The sequence below is a fragment of the Delphinapterus leucas genome, chromosome 12, assembly GCF_059928025.1.
Source record: "Delphinapterus leucas isolate spDelLeu-1000000601 "Yukka" chromosome 12, BTC_Dleu_Yukka2, whole genome shotgun sequence".
Lineage (NCBI taxonomy): Eukaryota > Metazoa > Chordata > Mammalia > Artiodactyla > Monodontidae > Delphinapterus > Delphinapterus leucas.
Genome location: NC_143140.1, coordinates 29,223,988 through 29,238,599, shown reverse-complemented (window position 1 = coordinate 29,238,599; position 14,612 = coordinate 29,223,988). Strand labels below are relative to the sequence as shown.

The 14,612-nt window shown below is 40.4% G+C and overlaps 1 protein-coding gene across 2 annotated transcripts in view; it reads left to right on the top strand.

Annotated features, from left to right (window-relative positions):
• Positions 1-2,168: 2,168 nt before the first annotated feature.
• SRSF12 (serine and arginine rich splicing factor 12) overlaps positions 2,169-14,612 on the top strand; it is a 19,141-nt gene continuing 6,697 nt past the window's right edge. The window contains exons 1-5 of one of the 2 annotated variants that reach the window (XM_089921859.1): positions 2,169-2,383; positions 4,023-4,053; positions 10,656-10,779; positions 12,077-12,184; positions 12,360-12,501. In XM_089921859.1, the coding sequence (XP_089777985.1) occupies positions 2,319-2,383; positions 4,023-4,053; positions 10,656-10,779; positions 12,077-12,184; positions 12,360-12,501 (470 nt within the window). In that variant the 5' untranslated portion in view covers positions 2,169-2,318. Of the gene's footprint in view, positions 2,384-4,022; positions 4,054-10,655; positions 10,780-10,874; positions 11,236-12,076; positions 12,185-12,359; positions 12,502-14,612 lie in introns of those variants that run through there. The other variant, XM_089921857.1, reaches the window with a different exon arrangement.

Genomic DNA, 14,612 nt, shown 5'->3' with positions numbered 1-14,612 from the left:
GAAGTGAAAATCAGAGTGTAATGCCTCCACCTAGAAACAATTCTATTTATAAATGAACATACCAATACACATATTTTTAACTAAATAGGTTCATGGTTTACACAGAGTCTACTGAATTTTTACTCCACTTAATATGTCAGGGGGGAGGTTTATTAATAACTCTCACCTCCTCCCAAGTCTCTTTTCTCTGCAAGGTCAGTGTAGTGGGTTGAGTGGTGGCCCCAGAAAAGACATAACCAAGTCCTGATCTTATTTAGAAAAAGGGTCTTTTCAGATACAATTAAGGATCTTGAGATGAGATCATCTTGGATTACCTGGGTGGGCCCTAAATCCAATGATAAGTGTCCTGGGACTTCCCTGGCAGTCCAGTGATTAAGACTCCACACTACCACTTCAGGGGGCTCGGGTTTGAGCCGTGGAGGGGGAACTAAGATCCCGCATGCCACGTGGCACAGCCAAAAAAACCCAAGAAAATTACAAGTGTGCTCGTAAGACAAAGAGGAGAAAGCCGCATGAAGACGGAAGCAGAGATCGGAGGCACCAGGGACCAGAAGAAGCAAGGAAGGATCCCCCCGAGTGCCTTTGGAGAGAGTGTGGCCCTGCCAACACCTGGACTTCAGACTTATGGCCCCCTGAACTGTGAGAAAGTACGTTTCTATCAGCTTAAACTACTGAGTTTGTGGTAATTTGTTCCAAGAGCCCTAGCAAACCCATATGGTCAGCATTCCAAACTGCCCTATCATACACTCAGCCTGCTCTCCAGCCTCATTTTCCTGTTCTTCTCCAGCCTGACGCTCCTGTTTGCCTCCTTTCATTTCCTGTATTGCCTCAAAGCCTTTGCACATGCTGTTCCAGTGCATGGATTGCTCCTCTTCATTCTTCAAATATTTCTCCAACACTCCTCAGGGAAAAGTTCAGTGACCCTCTAGGCCTGCTCACCAAGCCCCATAAGGTACCCTTCTAGCAGCATGTAGCTCTTTTCATAGCCCTTAGCCTAGTTTGTGTGTTTATTAGTGCCATAATTCGAGTCTGCCTCCTCTGCCAAACTGTAAGCTTCCTGAGAATGGGGGGCCCTCCCCCACCCCTTATATTCCCAGGCCAGGCCTGAGCTTGCTTTGCCATAGCAATCACTTTTTGAATGAATGGCCACTATTCCAGAAGCATTTGCCGACTTTGGTAAACTCTCACAGCCTTTGAGACCGCTGTGGGCTAGGTAGGGTGACCATATTATTTACCCTCCAAAAGCGACCACTTAGAATGAAAAGGGGTGCTACTAACAATTACAAGTCACCTGGCTACAGTCCTGGTAACAGGCTGTACTGACCACAGGAGCAAATGTGAAGGCAGGAGGATAACCAGAAGAGGATGGATATGACATTTTGGAGAGACGTGAAGAGGATAATTTAAATTTGCTTAATTGCCTCTGCATTTTCATTGATTCCCTCTACACCATGTATGCATTTGTTCATTCTTTTATTGTCTGGTCTTCACTGATGGATGTAAGCTCTATGAGGACTGGGACTTGGCCTCTTTTGTTCGTTGCTCTAAAACGCACCTAAAATAGTTCCTGGTGCATAGCAGGTGCTCAATAAACACTTGAATGAACGTACTCAGAGCTGAACGGCGTACCCTAAATGAATAATGGATGAAGAATCAAAACACATAGAAAAAAATCCTCCCAGTTTGAAAGCCTAAAGAGTCTCAACACTAAAGGGGACAGGAGGCGGAACAACTGCCCCGCCTTGGGCTAAGGATGCAAGAATGAAGGCCCCAGCGTCCAAGCGGCCGTTGCGCGGTTGAACTCAGCCTTCACCCCGCCCGCCCACCCCTCGTGACACCCTCCCTCCGGAACCTCTCTAGCCCCCAGCTCATCCGCTTCAGCCTCTACAACCGCTCTGGTTCCTGCCCTCCTGTTACACTCTGACCCCAGTCGTCTCCTCCCCGAATTCCATTTGACTCCGGGACCCCCGCGCGACTCCCTCTCCTGATCCCCTCAACCCCTGGCCTCCTGCGCCGCCCCCTTTTCAGACGCCCTGGAATCCTGGCACGCCGCGTCGCCCCCTCCCCGCACCCCTATGGGCGTCGGCGTCGGCGCCGGCGCCGCCCCCGCCCCCGCCCCCGCGAGGTCCGCACAGACTGACTCGCGCCGCACAGCGCTTCCCCCGCGCCCGCCTCTGCGGCTGCGCGCTGGCGGGGCCGAGGCGGAGGGGAGGGGGTCGCGCCGGGGGCCGGCGGAGCTGCTTTGGCTGCGGCGGCAGCAGGAGACGGAGCGAGCCCGGCGGCCACGGGCAGACCCGGAGGGAACGGAGGAAGCGGTCATGTCTCGCTACACGAGGCCCCCCAACACCTCGCTGTTCGTCAGGAACGTCGCGGACGCCACCAGGTGAGCGGCGGTGCCGCCTCAGGTTGGGGCGCGGGGGAGGGGCGGGTAACGGCCGCGGGGCGGAGCCCGGCGGCGGCCCGCGGGTCTGCCTAGCACCTCCCAGCCGGCTGGGCCGGGGCGCTCCGCGGAGGAGCCCTTCCCGGGGCCGGCGGGAGCCCTCGGGCTACTCGGGGCCTGGGCGGGACTCGCGCCTCAACCCTCCCGGCCGGCGTTCCGCCCCGCTGCGGCCCCGCTTCCGGGCCCCGTAGCGCTTAACCGCCCCCAGCACCTGGGCGGCGGGCCGGTACCCATCCCCACCGCGAGAACCGGCGGAGCGCCGGCTGACTCTTGCCCGGGGGCCGGTCCCTCCCCGCCTCTGGCCCTCAGTGTTCCTCGGGTGGGTGCCTGGGTCTCGCCCCTTTGTCGCTGTACCGGGATAAAGCCGCGCATCTTGCCTCCTAAATGGGAAGGAATTGGGGATGGTGAGAACGCGTTACGGAATAATGCGTACCTTGGGCCTTACGATTCCCTTTGCCTGTAGTCGGTAGTCTGGTCTACTTACAGGTGGTGCTGGTTAAATTTTATTCGTTGCACAGTTTTATACTATATACAAAGGATAACTTCAGTGGATGAGATTTCTGTGTTTCTCTTTAAAGTTCTGAGTGCAATATAAACACCCATCATAACGGTTTGGATAGACTTCCCTGGTCGGTTCTGATGCACTCAAACCACCCGCCCCTCTTTGGAGAATTCTGTCTACATAGTACCTGAACATAGATGTTAAGGAATGACTTCTTATAACAGTGTCTTTCTCCCTTAATAGGGGCCAGAAGGAATGCCGGGGCGGGTGGACATTTTGATAAATGTCTAAAATAATAGACATTTTCGTATCACTGGGCTTGCTTAATTTACTCTCCAGCACCATCCCAAACTTTATAGGTATGCAGGATTATCTTATTGTACATAAGGGAAAGCTGCAAGTCAGCGTGTTAATGACTTACCTGGGGCTTCACAGCTGGAAACATATTGGAGCGCTTGACTCCAGAGCCATCAGGAGTAATCATCATAATTTACCTTTGAGAAGTAAATGTTAGGTCTTTTTAAAAAATTTGATCCCTGCTATTATATATATATGTCACAACTGTAAACTGTGAGTTAATATACTTTAACATCCTAAAATGCCTGTGTTTACATTTCTTCTCTCAACCTGTTTAATCAATATATTACATAGAAAACAAGCAAAATTTATAACTTGGGTAAGGTTAAAACAATTCCCACAGTTAAACAGACCACTTGAATACTGAATAAGATCAAGCCTCTCCAGTGTGCCTACAAAAAAATGAAAGGTTTCCAATTCTAATGGCCACAGGGGCCAGCCAGGGTAATATGAATGAGTGAAGATGTCACGTTAAGGGACAGTAGGATGGTATGGACCCTGGCAAATGAAAAAGAACATGTGCCATCTCAAGGGGACAGTGACTGCTACCAAGCTTCAGCTGATAACTGCTATATAGACATTTGGACTTGTTTTAAATGTTTAAACATTGTGTAGGCCAAACAGAACATATACACATGTGACACATGACCTCTGATCTAGATAATCAAGACTGATAATTGAGATTTATTGATTTCCTTTTCCATTTTTTTCACGACTTTCTATCACTGCCACTGGGGGACAGTCAAAATCTAGGAGTTTTGTATTAATGAAATTATAATAATCGCTAACATTTGTTGAGTACTCACTGTATACCAGGCACTGTACTAAAAACTGTACTATGTTATCTTATTAAATTTTCAGTAACCTTATATAACAGATAAGAATCTGAGATTTAGAGACATTAAGGATCTTTCCTAAAACTGCACAGCTGTTGAGTAATGTTATGAAAGTAGAATCATCACATGCAACCTTAATTAATAGTTTTTTTTGTACAAGGTGGCATATAGTCTAAGTTAACTAGCAATATGACACCTAGACACATTTTATTTATTTATTTATAATTAATTAATTTTATTTTTGGCTGTGTTGGGTCTTTGTTGCTGCGCACGGGCTTTCTCTAGTTGAGGCGAACAGGAGCTACTCTTTGTTGCGGTGCGTGGGCCTCATTGCAGTGGCTTCTCTTGTTGCAGAGCACAGGCTCTAGGCACATGGGCTTCAGTAGTTGTGGCACGTGCTCACAGGCTCTAGAGCGCAGGATCAGTAGTTGTGGTGCACGGGCTTAGTTGCTCCGTGGCATGTGGGATCTTCCCAGACCAGGGTTCGAACCCGTGTCCCCTGTATTGGCAGGCGGATTCTTAACCACTGTGCCACCAGGGAAGCCCCCTAGACACGTTTTAAATTAGCTTTAACATTTGGTATGCTTATAAAGAAAATCATTGGGATATATGTTAAAACAAACAGGGTATAAAACTATAAATACAGTTTGATTTCAATTACATAAAAAAATGAAGGGAAAATCTATATATATATTATAGAAAATGATCCTGGAAAGAAATCCCTTTGAGTGGTTTTCTTTATCTTGTTTTTTTTTGTTTTTTTTGTTTTTTTTTTTTGCAGTACGCGGGCCTCTCACTGCTGTGGCCTCTCCTGTTGCGGAGCACAGGCTCCAGACGTGCAGGCTCAGCGGCCATGGCTCACAGGCCCAGCCGCTCTGCGGCATGTGGGATCTTCCTGGACCGGGGCACAAACCTGCGTCCCCTGCATCGGCAGGCGGACTCCCAACCACTGCACCACCAGGGAAGCCTGAGTGGTTTTCTTTATCTTGTTTTCATATTTTATTTAATGTTAGTTTTATAACGAAGCCAAATTTTATTTTAAATGTTTCTTTGAAGTGGCCATTTTAATACATATGATAAAGCACAAGACATTAAAACACATTATAGGTTAGCATTAAATTTGTTAGGAATGAAATTGAGCACAAGAACTAAAGAAAGATTTTAAAATTTTATAATTTGTGTTATGTTTCTCTTCACTGGTGAAGTAAGATGTGGACCAGGAAGAATATTAATTTTAAATCTTGGCATTTTGTGTACAGTAATCTTTTTAATGTCAGATATAGTTTTCTCTTGGAACAAAGTAATGTCGAAATCTCAAAACATTCCCACTTCGATGCTTACCATTATGTTAGGTTGGGGAGTACCCATTAAGTACTTCTCTTGGATATACTTAGTAGCATTCTTTGGTTACAGTGTGTATGAGGCTACATTAATATTGATATCAGTGGTCATGTAGAAAAAGCATTAAACAAAATCCAGCAAGATTCATGATAAGAAGTCTCAGCAAACTAGGAAGAGAAGGGAACTTCCTCAGCTTAATAAAGGACATCTGTGAAAAACCTATAGCCAATAACATACTTAATGATGAAACTGAATGCTTTCCTCTTACAAGACAAGGATGTCCACTCTCACAACCTCTATTCAGCATTTTATTGCAGGTCCTAACCAATGCAACAAGGCAAGAAAAAAAAAGACATAAAAATTATAAAGGTAAAAGTAAAACCTGTCCCTATTCTTAGGTGACATGTTTGTTTACATAAAGCTATAGTAACTAGTAATGAGTTTCAGTGAGTTATTAGGATATGAGGTAAACTTAGTGAAAATTCTATTTCTGTATACTAACAGCAAACAAATAATGAAAAAAAATTAATTCCATTTATCTTAGTATTAAAAACATACTTAGGTGGGACTTCACTGGTGGCGCAGTGGTTGGGAGTCTGCCTGTCAGTGCAGGGGACACGGGTTTGATCCCACGTCTGGGGGGATCCCACATGCCGCGGAGCAACTGGGCCCCTGCACCACAACTGCTGAGCCTGCGCTCTAGAGCCCACGTGCCATGGTTGCTGAGCCCACGTGCCACAACTACTGAAGCCCGTGCGCCTAGAGCAAAGACAAGTCACTGCGATGAGAGGCCCGCGCACCGCAGCGAGGAGTGGCCCCCACTCGCCACAACTAGAGGGCCTGCACGCAGCAACGAAGACCCAATGATGAAGACCCAACGCAGCTATAAATAAATAAATTTATTTAAAAAAAACAAACATAAAAACATAGGAATAAGTTTCACAAAAAAACACATAAAAACCTTTGCATTGAAGGAGACTATAACACGTTGCCGAGAGAGCAAAGACCAACATAAATTGATAGATATACTTTGTTCTTAGATTGGAAGATGAAATTTTATTAAGTTATCAATTCAGTCCCAATTGATTATAGATTCAAGGCACTCCTGATCAAATGCTTTTTAAAAAATAGAAACTAACAAGTTAATTCTAAAATATATTAATATACAAAGGATCTAGAATAGCCAAAATAATTTTGAAAAAGGTCATTGAAGCTGGAAGATTTATACTACCTGACTTAAAGATTTACTAAAAAGTTACGGTACTCAAAACAGTTTGATATTGGCCTAAGGATAGACAAATATATCAGTAGAACAGAATAGAGGGTCCATAAATAATCCATACGTATAGAGTCATTTGATTTTTGACAAAGGCACTAAAGCCATTAGAGAAAGGAAAGTCTTTTCAACAAATGGTGCTGTAACAACTGGATGTATGTACTAATTTTATGAAAAAAATGTGCTGCAGCCTCTACTTCATGTAATTTGAACTGGATCATCAATTGAAATGTAAAAGATGAAACTGTAAAGCTTGTGGAAGAAAGCATGGGAGAATATCTTCATGACTTGGGGATAGGCAGAGATTTCTTATAGAACAAAGAAAGTAATTACCATAAAATAAAAAGGAATATTGATAGATTTCTCCAAAATGAAAATTTCTGTTCGTTAAAAAATAGCATTAAGAAAGTAAATAGGCAAGCCAAAGACTGGGAGAAAATATTCACAAAACATATATCTCACAAAGGACTTTTTCTCAGAATAATAATGAACTTTTACAACTCAATAATAAAAAGACAGATGTTATTATTAAAAATGGGCAAAAAACTCACACTTTCAAGAGAAAAATATGCGAATGTCCATTTAGCACATGAAAAAGTGCTCAGCATCATTTGTTGTTGCGGAAATGCAAATTAAAACCACAGTGTTCCACTTAACACCCACTTGAATGGCTAAAATTAAAAAGACTGACAATACCAAGTGTTGGCAAAGATTGGCACAACTGAAACTTACATGTTGGTGGTGGCAGTATAAAATGGTGCAACCACTTTGCAGAACTGTTTGGCTCTTTCATAGAAATTAAATATATACATCCTCTCTAAAAACCCAGAAATTCTGCCCCTGGAATAAATGACCCATAAGCATGTAAAGATGTTGCACCTCACTGGTGTTTAGGTAAATTAAAATTCAAATAATGAGATACACATTCACTTTATATCCTTCAGAATGGCAAGGAGTAAAAGATGTTAGTGAGGAGTTGGATCCTTAGAAATTCTGATGCATGTCTTGAGGAGTTTAAGTGGATTTGGCTACTTTGGAGAACATGTAATGAAGCTGAAGATATTTGTACTCTCCAACCCATCAGTTGCATAGCTAGTGGTACATCCCAGAGAACTCTGAAGAGCTCTAGGAAGCACATGCATCATAATGTGCACTCTAGCACAGTTTGCAGTTTAAAAAAGAAGCATTTTAAAATGTTCATCCACAGAAAGATGTATGAATAAATTGTGGTTTATTCATAACCATACCAATACAGAGTTAAAATGAGCGAACTAGAGCTACACGGAGAAATCTCAAGGGAGGAGAAGGAAAGGTGCAGAATTTTACAAATAGTTTGATACCATTTATGTGCATTTGCAGTAGAAATACAAAGTTATGCAGAGGAATGAGGAACACCAACGGTTGTTTCTAAGGTAGGAGGATGTAATATTTCTTAAAAAATACTAAAAATTACAGCAAATAGGGCAAGTGTTGAGATATAATAAATCTTGTTGGTAGATACATGGGTGTTTATTATCTCTATACATTTCTGAATGTCAAAATAGATCACACCAAAAATGCAAAAATAAATGAAAACAAAACAACAGCTCACAGGTGAGGGAGTGGAGACAATGAAAGAGAACCAGCTCTTTTGAGATTTGTTCCTTCAGACTTCTGGGATTCTAAGCCTCTGTGACACACACACTGCTCCAGCCTCTTTTATATTATCTAGGATCCTCTTCTGTCAGCCACTCACATTTGGTTAATGGAATTGGTTGCCTCCTAAGACATTTATTTGAATGCTAGCTTTGCTACTGGCTGTGTGTACCTCTGGGCAAGGTGACTGCTCTCACTCTGTCTCCTTGACTATTAAATGGTAACAATGTGTTCTTTGCTCATTAATACAGCAGATGCATACTGAGCGCCTACTGTGTGCCAAGCAACTATGCTAGGTACTGAGATACACTAGGTGAAGACACCTGCTTTAGAAGCGATTCTCAATCCTGAGCCTCAGAATTGCCTATGAAACCTTTAAAAACTTTAAACATAACTGGGGCTCACCATGGGAAGCACGAATTAGGTCAAGGATTAATGCATCAGGCTGGAATGCCTGTTTCTATAATATCTCCTTCACAGATGATTGCAATATTCAGGAATGGTTGAGAATCTTTACCCTGTAGTCTATGTTTTATGGGAGCAGGAATTGTGTTTTTCTTGTTCTCTATCATATTCCTAGAGCCTGGCCCATAGTACATATTCAATAAGTATTTGTTGAATGAATAAACAGAAGAAAAAAGACATTATCACTGTCCTCTAAATCTAAAGTTAATAGTCTCTCAGGGAAGGCAGACAATTAAACATGTTATATTGAGTATTAAATGAAATAAATAAATAGTAAAAATATAATAAAGTTTGTCATAATATTGCCGGCACTGCCTGGTATATAGTGGCTACTTAGTCAGTGTTAGTTGAATCTTTATGTAATAACTCCTAAATCCAATCTCTAGCATTAATCACTGACGTCTAGTCTTGAAAAGAAAATAACTAATATAATAACTAATATAATTCGTATAGTCACCGTTTTCAGTTGCTTACAGAATTCTTACGGATATTCCACCATCACCTCAGATTTGGCATTTCTAACCCTGAAAGTTTCTTCTTTTGCCTCTCCTCCCTCTTCTACTGAACTGTCTTTTCCAGCTATCTAATTTTTATCATGGACACCATCTTTCTTCCATTTGCCCAAGGTAGAAGCTTTGCAGTCATCTTAGGGTCTTTTTTCTACACGATATGTTTTGAAATACTCTTATATCTTCTGAGCCTTGTTTTGTGCTCATAGCTTGATTTTGAATCTCTAAGATCTCCACGAGGCAGCAGGGTAGAGTGGTTACAAACCCAGATTAGTGTCAGACTGTGGGAGTTTGCTTCCAGCTCTGTTGCTTGCTGGCTTCGTGACCTTAGGTGAGTTCACTTGTCTGTGCCCTCATCTGTAAACATCTGTTGTTATGGGAATTTATAAATGCATTATAACTGTCAGCTATTAATGCTAAGTATTTTATCTCTTCAGTTAAATTGTAGCTCCATGAAGACAAATATTATGCCATGTATTTCTTTGGTGTCCCCTCTTTAGTACCTATCACAGTAGAAAGCATATAAGTGACTCAAAAATACTTGTCAAATTTGAGATTATGGTAGTTATTTTTGCTTTATGTTTACTAGTAAAGCAACCATTTTTCTTTAAAGCCTGAGAAATAATTTTAGGACTTCTTTAGAATCTAATTCTTGCTATCTGAAAACAATGAACATAAAATGTGAAATTATAGTGAGATGAATGTGTTCTTAATGAGTTAATAGAACTCTCTATATGTTGACAATTGAAAAGTCTTGTAATAGGAGTAACTTTCAGAAGTGGATATGCTATATATAAAATAGGTAACCAACAAGGACCTATTGTATAGTACAGGGAACTGTACTCAATATTTTGTAATAACCTATAAGGGAAAAGAATCTGAAAAGGAATGTATATATATATATACACACTCTGAATCACTGTGCTATACACGTGAAACTAACACAGTATTGTAAATCAACTATACTTCAATTAAAAAAAGCAAAAAAAAAGTGGATGTCCTGGGTCAGTGTTTCCTCAACCTGACTAAGCATAAAAGCCCACCTAGACTGCTTGTAAAAGTACAGATTTCCAGATGTCATGAATCAGAATCTCCAAAAATGAGACCTGAGAATTTGTTGTTTTCTTTATTTTTTCCTTCTTTGCTAAATCCTGGGTGATTCCTGTGAGAGACAATTTTAGATAATGCTAGTCCAGATAATATACTTTCTTTTGAAGGTTTCAACTGGATTTCTGTAGGCAAAATATTTTAATCCAGCTATTCATATTTCTTTACCTTATTTCTAAAACACTTCAGGCCTGAGGACTTGCGCCGTGAGTTTGGTCGATATGGCCCTATAGTAGACGTTTACATTCCACTTGACTTCTACACTCGCCGCCCGAGAGGATTTGCTTATGTTCAATATCCTTTATTTTACTGTGTGCATGTGAATAGACTACATACATGTGCATATACATATATGTACTCAGGAGCATATTTTATGAGATTAATACTGCCTAATTAAATGTGTTTATTTCTTTATCTCAGAAAATCTAAAGCAGTCCACAGTAGCTGGCAAGCGCCCCTCAGTTTGAACCAACCTGTTAGCTAGAATCCAAGCATAAACCGAGCAGGCGAGACAAAAGGCACCTAAAGTTCAAGCATCAAGGAGTAAAGAGGGAGGGTGGACACAGATATAAAGACCTGGAAGAGGGGAAGTCTTTGACAAGCAAAAGACAAAGCCAACACCAGGTTGAGACTTCGGCTTTCCTACATTTACTCAGAGTTCCAGAATCAAAGCCAAGTCTGATGTTGTTGGTTCTGCGTCTCTTATAAAGTCCATCTTGCAAGCCCTAAAGACTAAAGGTCAAGGTTCAAGATCAAGTGACATTGAGGTAATTGCCAAAGTCTCATTTTGTATTGCATTACTTGAGCTTTTTCTGTTTTCTATTTTTAAAAAAGTTAATCCAGCAACAACCTCCTGAAATACAACTATTTAGTCGTTTTATATAATTTGTTTCCATTTATTTAGGTTTAATATATAATTTATATATATAAGGGAGTTTAGTGGGGTATTAGGAATCAATATATGTAATTCCAGATGTTTGCAGGTTGTTTATATCTTTTATAATCATATCCCAAATAATAAAAACATAAAGGTATTTTAAAGCAGTAGGTTCAAAGTTAAATATCATTTTTAAAGAACCAAATCAGTTTTGAATATATGTTTTAGCTCACTTATATGTGTGCACTTTTGTTTATAAGTAATTTCTCCTAAATTAATTTAAAAAGCCTTTTAATGAAAGAGTAATTTTAATTTCAGAATAAAGATTTCTGCATGCTGATTTTTTTTCAGTGAAAAACCTGATAAATCTTTTACCTAACAGAAGGGAGTGAGTCCTAAACAGTTTATTTGATAATACTAGCCGATGTTGGACTTATCTTTTTCTCATGTTTCTAATTATACATGCATACTACAGCTACACTGATGTATACATTAAAAATATAGAGATTTGTTTCTGTTCTTTTTATTTTTAGATTCACTCTTCTGAATCATAATGGGCCATTTGTTTTGATAATAAGTGACTTTTTTTCTGATTATTCATATTATATTAGAGATGTGAGCTTAATAACTTGAGCTTGTTTTTCCTAATAATTTCATGTCACATGTAAATAATTCTTTAAAAATAATATTTTTATTTGATATCTGATGTTCAAAGTGTCCTTAACAGCTAGTCATATTTGAAGATGTTCGTGATGCTGAAGATGCTCTTTATAACCTCAATAGAAAGTGGGTATGTGGCCGTCAGATTGAAATACAGTTTGCACAAGGTGATCGCAAAAGTAAGTGTGGCTAAATAGTGGATCTTGTTTATTTAGCAGAATGAGTTTCAGCAATGACAGATTTTTTTAATTTAAAATTCTTTCCGAAAATACTATTCGAGTAGTTTATTTATTGAGTGGTTATTTATTGAGGTTTTCAGGTAATGAATTATAAATCTTGAACTTCATATTCTAGCACCAGGCCAAATGAAATCAAAAGAACGTCACCCTTGTTCTCCAAGTGATCATAGGAGATCAAGAAGCCCCAGCCAAAGGAGAACTCGAAGTAGGAGTTCTTCATGGGGAAGAAATAGGCGGCGGTCTGATAGCCTTAAAGAGTGAGTACAAAATATAAGGGGATTGAAAACTTAATTTTCTTAATTTTAAAATGGAAACGATTTTAAAGAGTTTTCAAAAACAGGCCACCAGAATCATTTTATTTAATATACATAAAAGAATCAACTTTTGTAGAAGGATATGCTCTTCTCTGTTTGTCATGTATTGTTATTTTAACTTGGGTTTATTAGATACCTTCCAGTGTTTTCATTTCATGACAGACTTAACTTTAACCTTTTTAGTAGAAAGATAATATATCCTGAGGAAAAAACAAAAAATTAAAAAGTGTATACTTGACAAATAAAATGAGGATTTAAAAAAAATAAAATTTTCCTAAATGAACCCCCAGATTAAGAATCTTGAAGTCTTATGATTAAAAACTCATAAGAAATACAGTGTAATCACTGTGAAAGGAAGTTGACTAAAGTTAATGTAAATCAATATATTTATAAAAGGCAAATTATTTTCAAGAATATATTCCAAGTATGGTAGTATTGTAGGAAGAAGACATAAAAGTGGTAGATTTTTCAGAAAAAGATATTTGCAAGTTATCTATTTTGCCTGCTAGGAGTTTGTTTCTGTTAGAATAATAGTAAATCACAATGGAAATTAATTACTTGGTGAAGCTATTTAATAACTGAAATTGTACTAGCATGCCTAAATTCCTAAACACCTAGGCACTATTTATCTTGAGTTTTAATGCTGTGATTTTTTTCATAGGCATGTAGAATTTTAAGGTGAATTCTGTCCTTGAAGAATGATCAGCGTTTACACTAGTATCCTCTTTCTATGAGTAATAAGAGTTGGCTCTCCTGGGGACTTCCCTGGTGGTCCAGTGGTTAAGACTCTGTGCTTCCATTGCAGGGGGCGAGGATTTGATCCCTGGTTGGGGAACTGAGATCCCACATACTGAGCTGTGCAGCCAAAAAAAAAAAAAAGAAAGAAAGAAAGAAAAAGAGTTGGCTTTCCTGGGCCATATGTTGTACCCCTACGCTGTCCTCTGACGACATAGCCTCAAATCAAAAATGATCTGCAGAACTGCTCGCTTTCACTCCAGTCCTTCCATTCCTCAACTCCAAAAGCCTAGACAAGGAAAAGCCCAACATAGGATATATGTACCAGAGCTAGACAGAGAGTCCTTGCCCCAAGTCCCTAGTTCTAAAAACAAGACTGTGAAGTGGCCTGGCTCCAGTCCCTCCAGCCAAGTGGAAAGAAAATATAGGAACAGAGAAATATCCAAGAATCTTGATTACTAGAAAATGTGGCCTCTTCAGAGCCCTAGAATCTTACATGTCAGCTCAGTCCCTCTCCTTGGGTATGAATCAAATGCTTTGATTTTGGCTCATTCTGAGGGAGGCATGCAAGTAGAAGGAAGCCTTAAGCTCTTTTTTTTTTTTTTTTTTTTTTTTTTTTGTGGTACGCGGGCCTCTCACCGCTGCGGCCTCTCCCGCTGCGGAGCAATAGGCTCCGGACGCGCAGGCCCAGCAGCCACGGCCCACGGGCACAGCCACTCCGCAGCACGTGGGATCCCCCCGGACCGGGGCACGAACCCGCGTCCCCTGCATCGGCAGGCGGACTCCCAACCACTGCACCACCAGGGAAGCCCAAGCTCCTTTTATAAGCCAGAAGAACCCAGGTCAGGATTGAGCCATCACCAAGATTGGTAAAGAAATACTTAGGAACAGTCATACTGTGTTCTGGAATTTGATTCTTTTTATCATACTTTGATAGTATAAGAATATAAACCTCCCTTGTGTCTGTGGAGAATAATCCATTTTGTTCCATGGCTAAGGGAGAGCCATTTTCCTACTGATTATTTGAGATTTTGACACTGATACACTCAAATACAAGTTACATTTATAGAAGGTAAAATGTGGGAACAAATTAAGAAATTTTACATGCCACGTGTATAGGAAAGTCACACCAGTACCAATGGTACTGCTTCTGGCTTCATGAAGGACATGACTAGTAAGAAAGTGATGTTCAACAGTTCACATTACTATAAATTAATGAATGGTTAATAAACCAAAAATCAAAGTAGATGTAATATTGTATCTAAAGCAGCACTGCCCTAATTTATTGAATAATATCTACTGGCCTTGGTGAAAAAGAC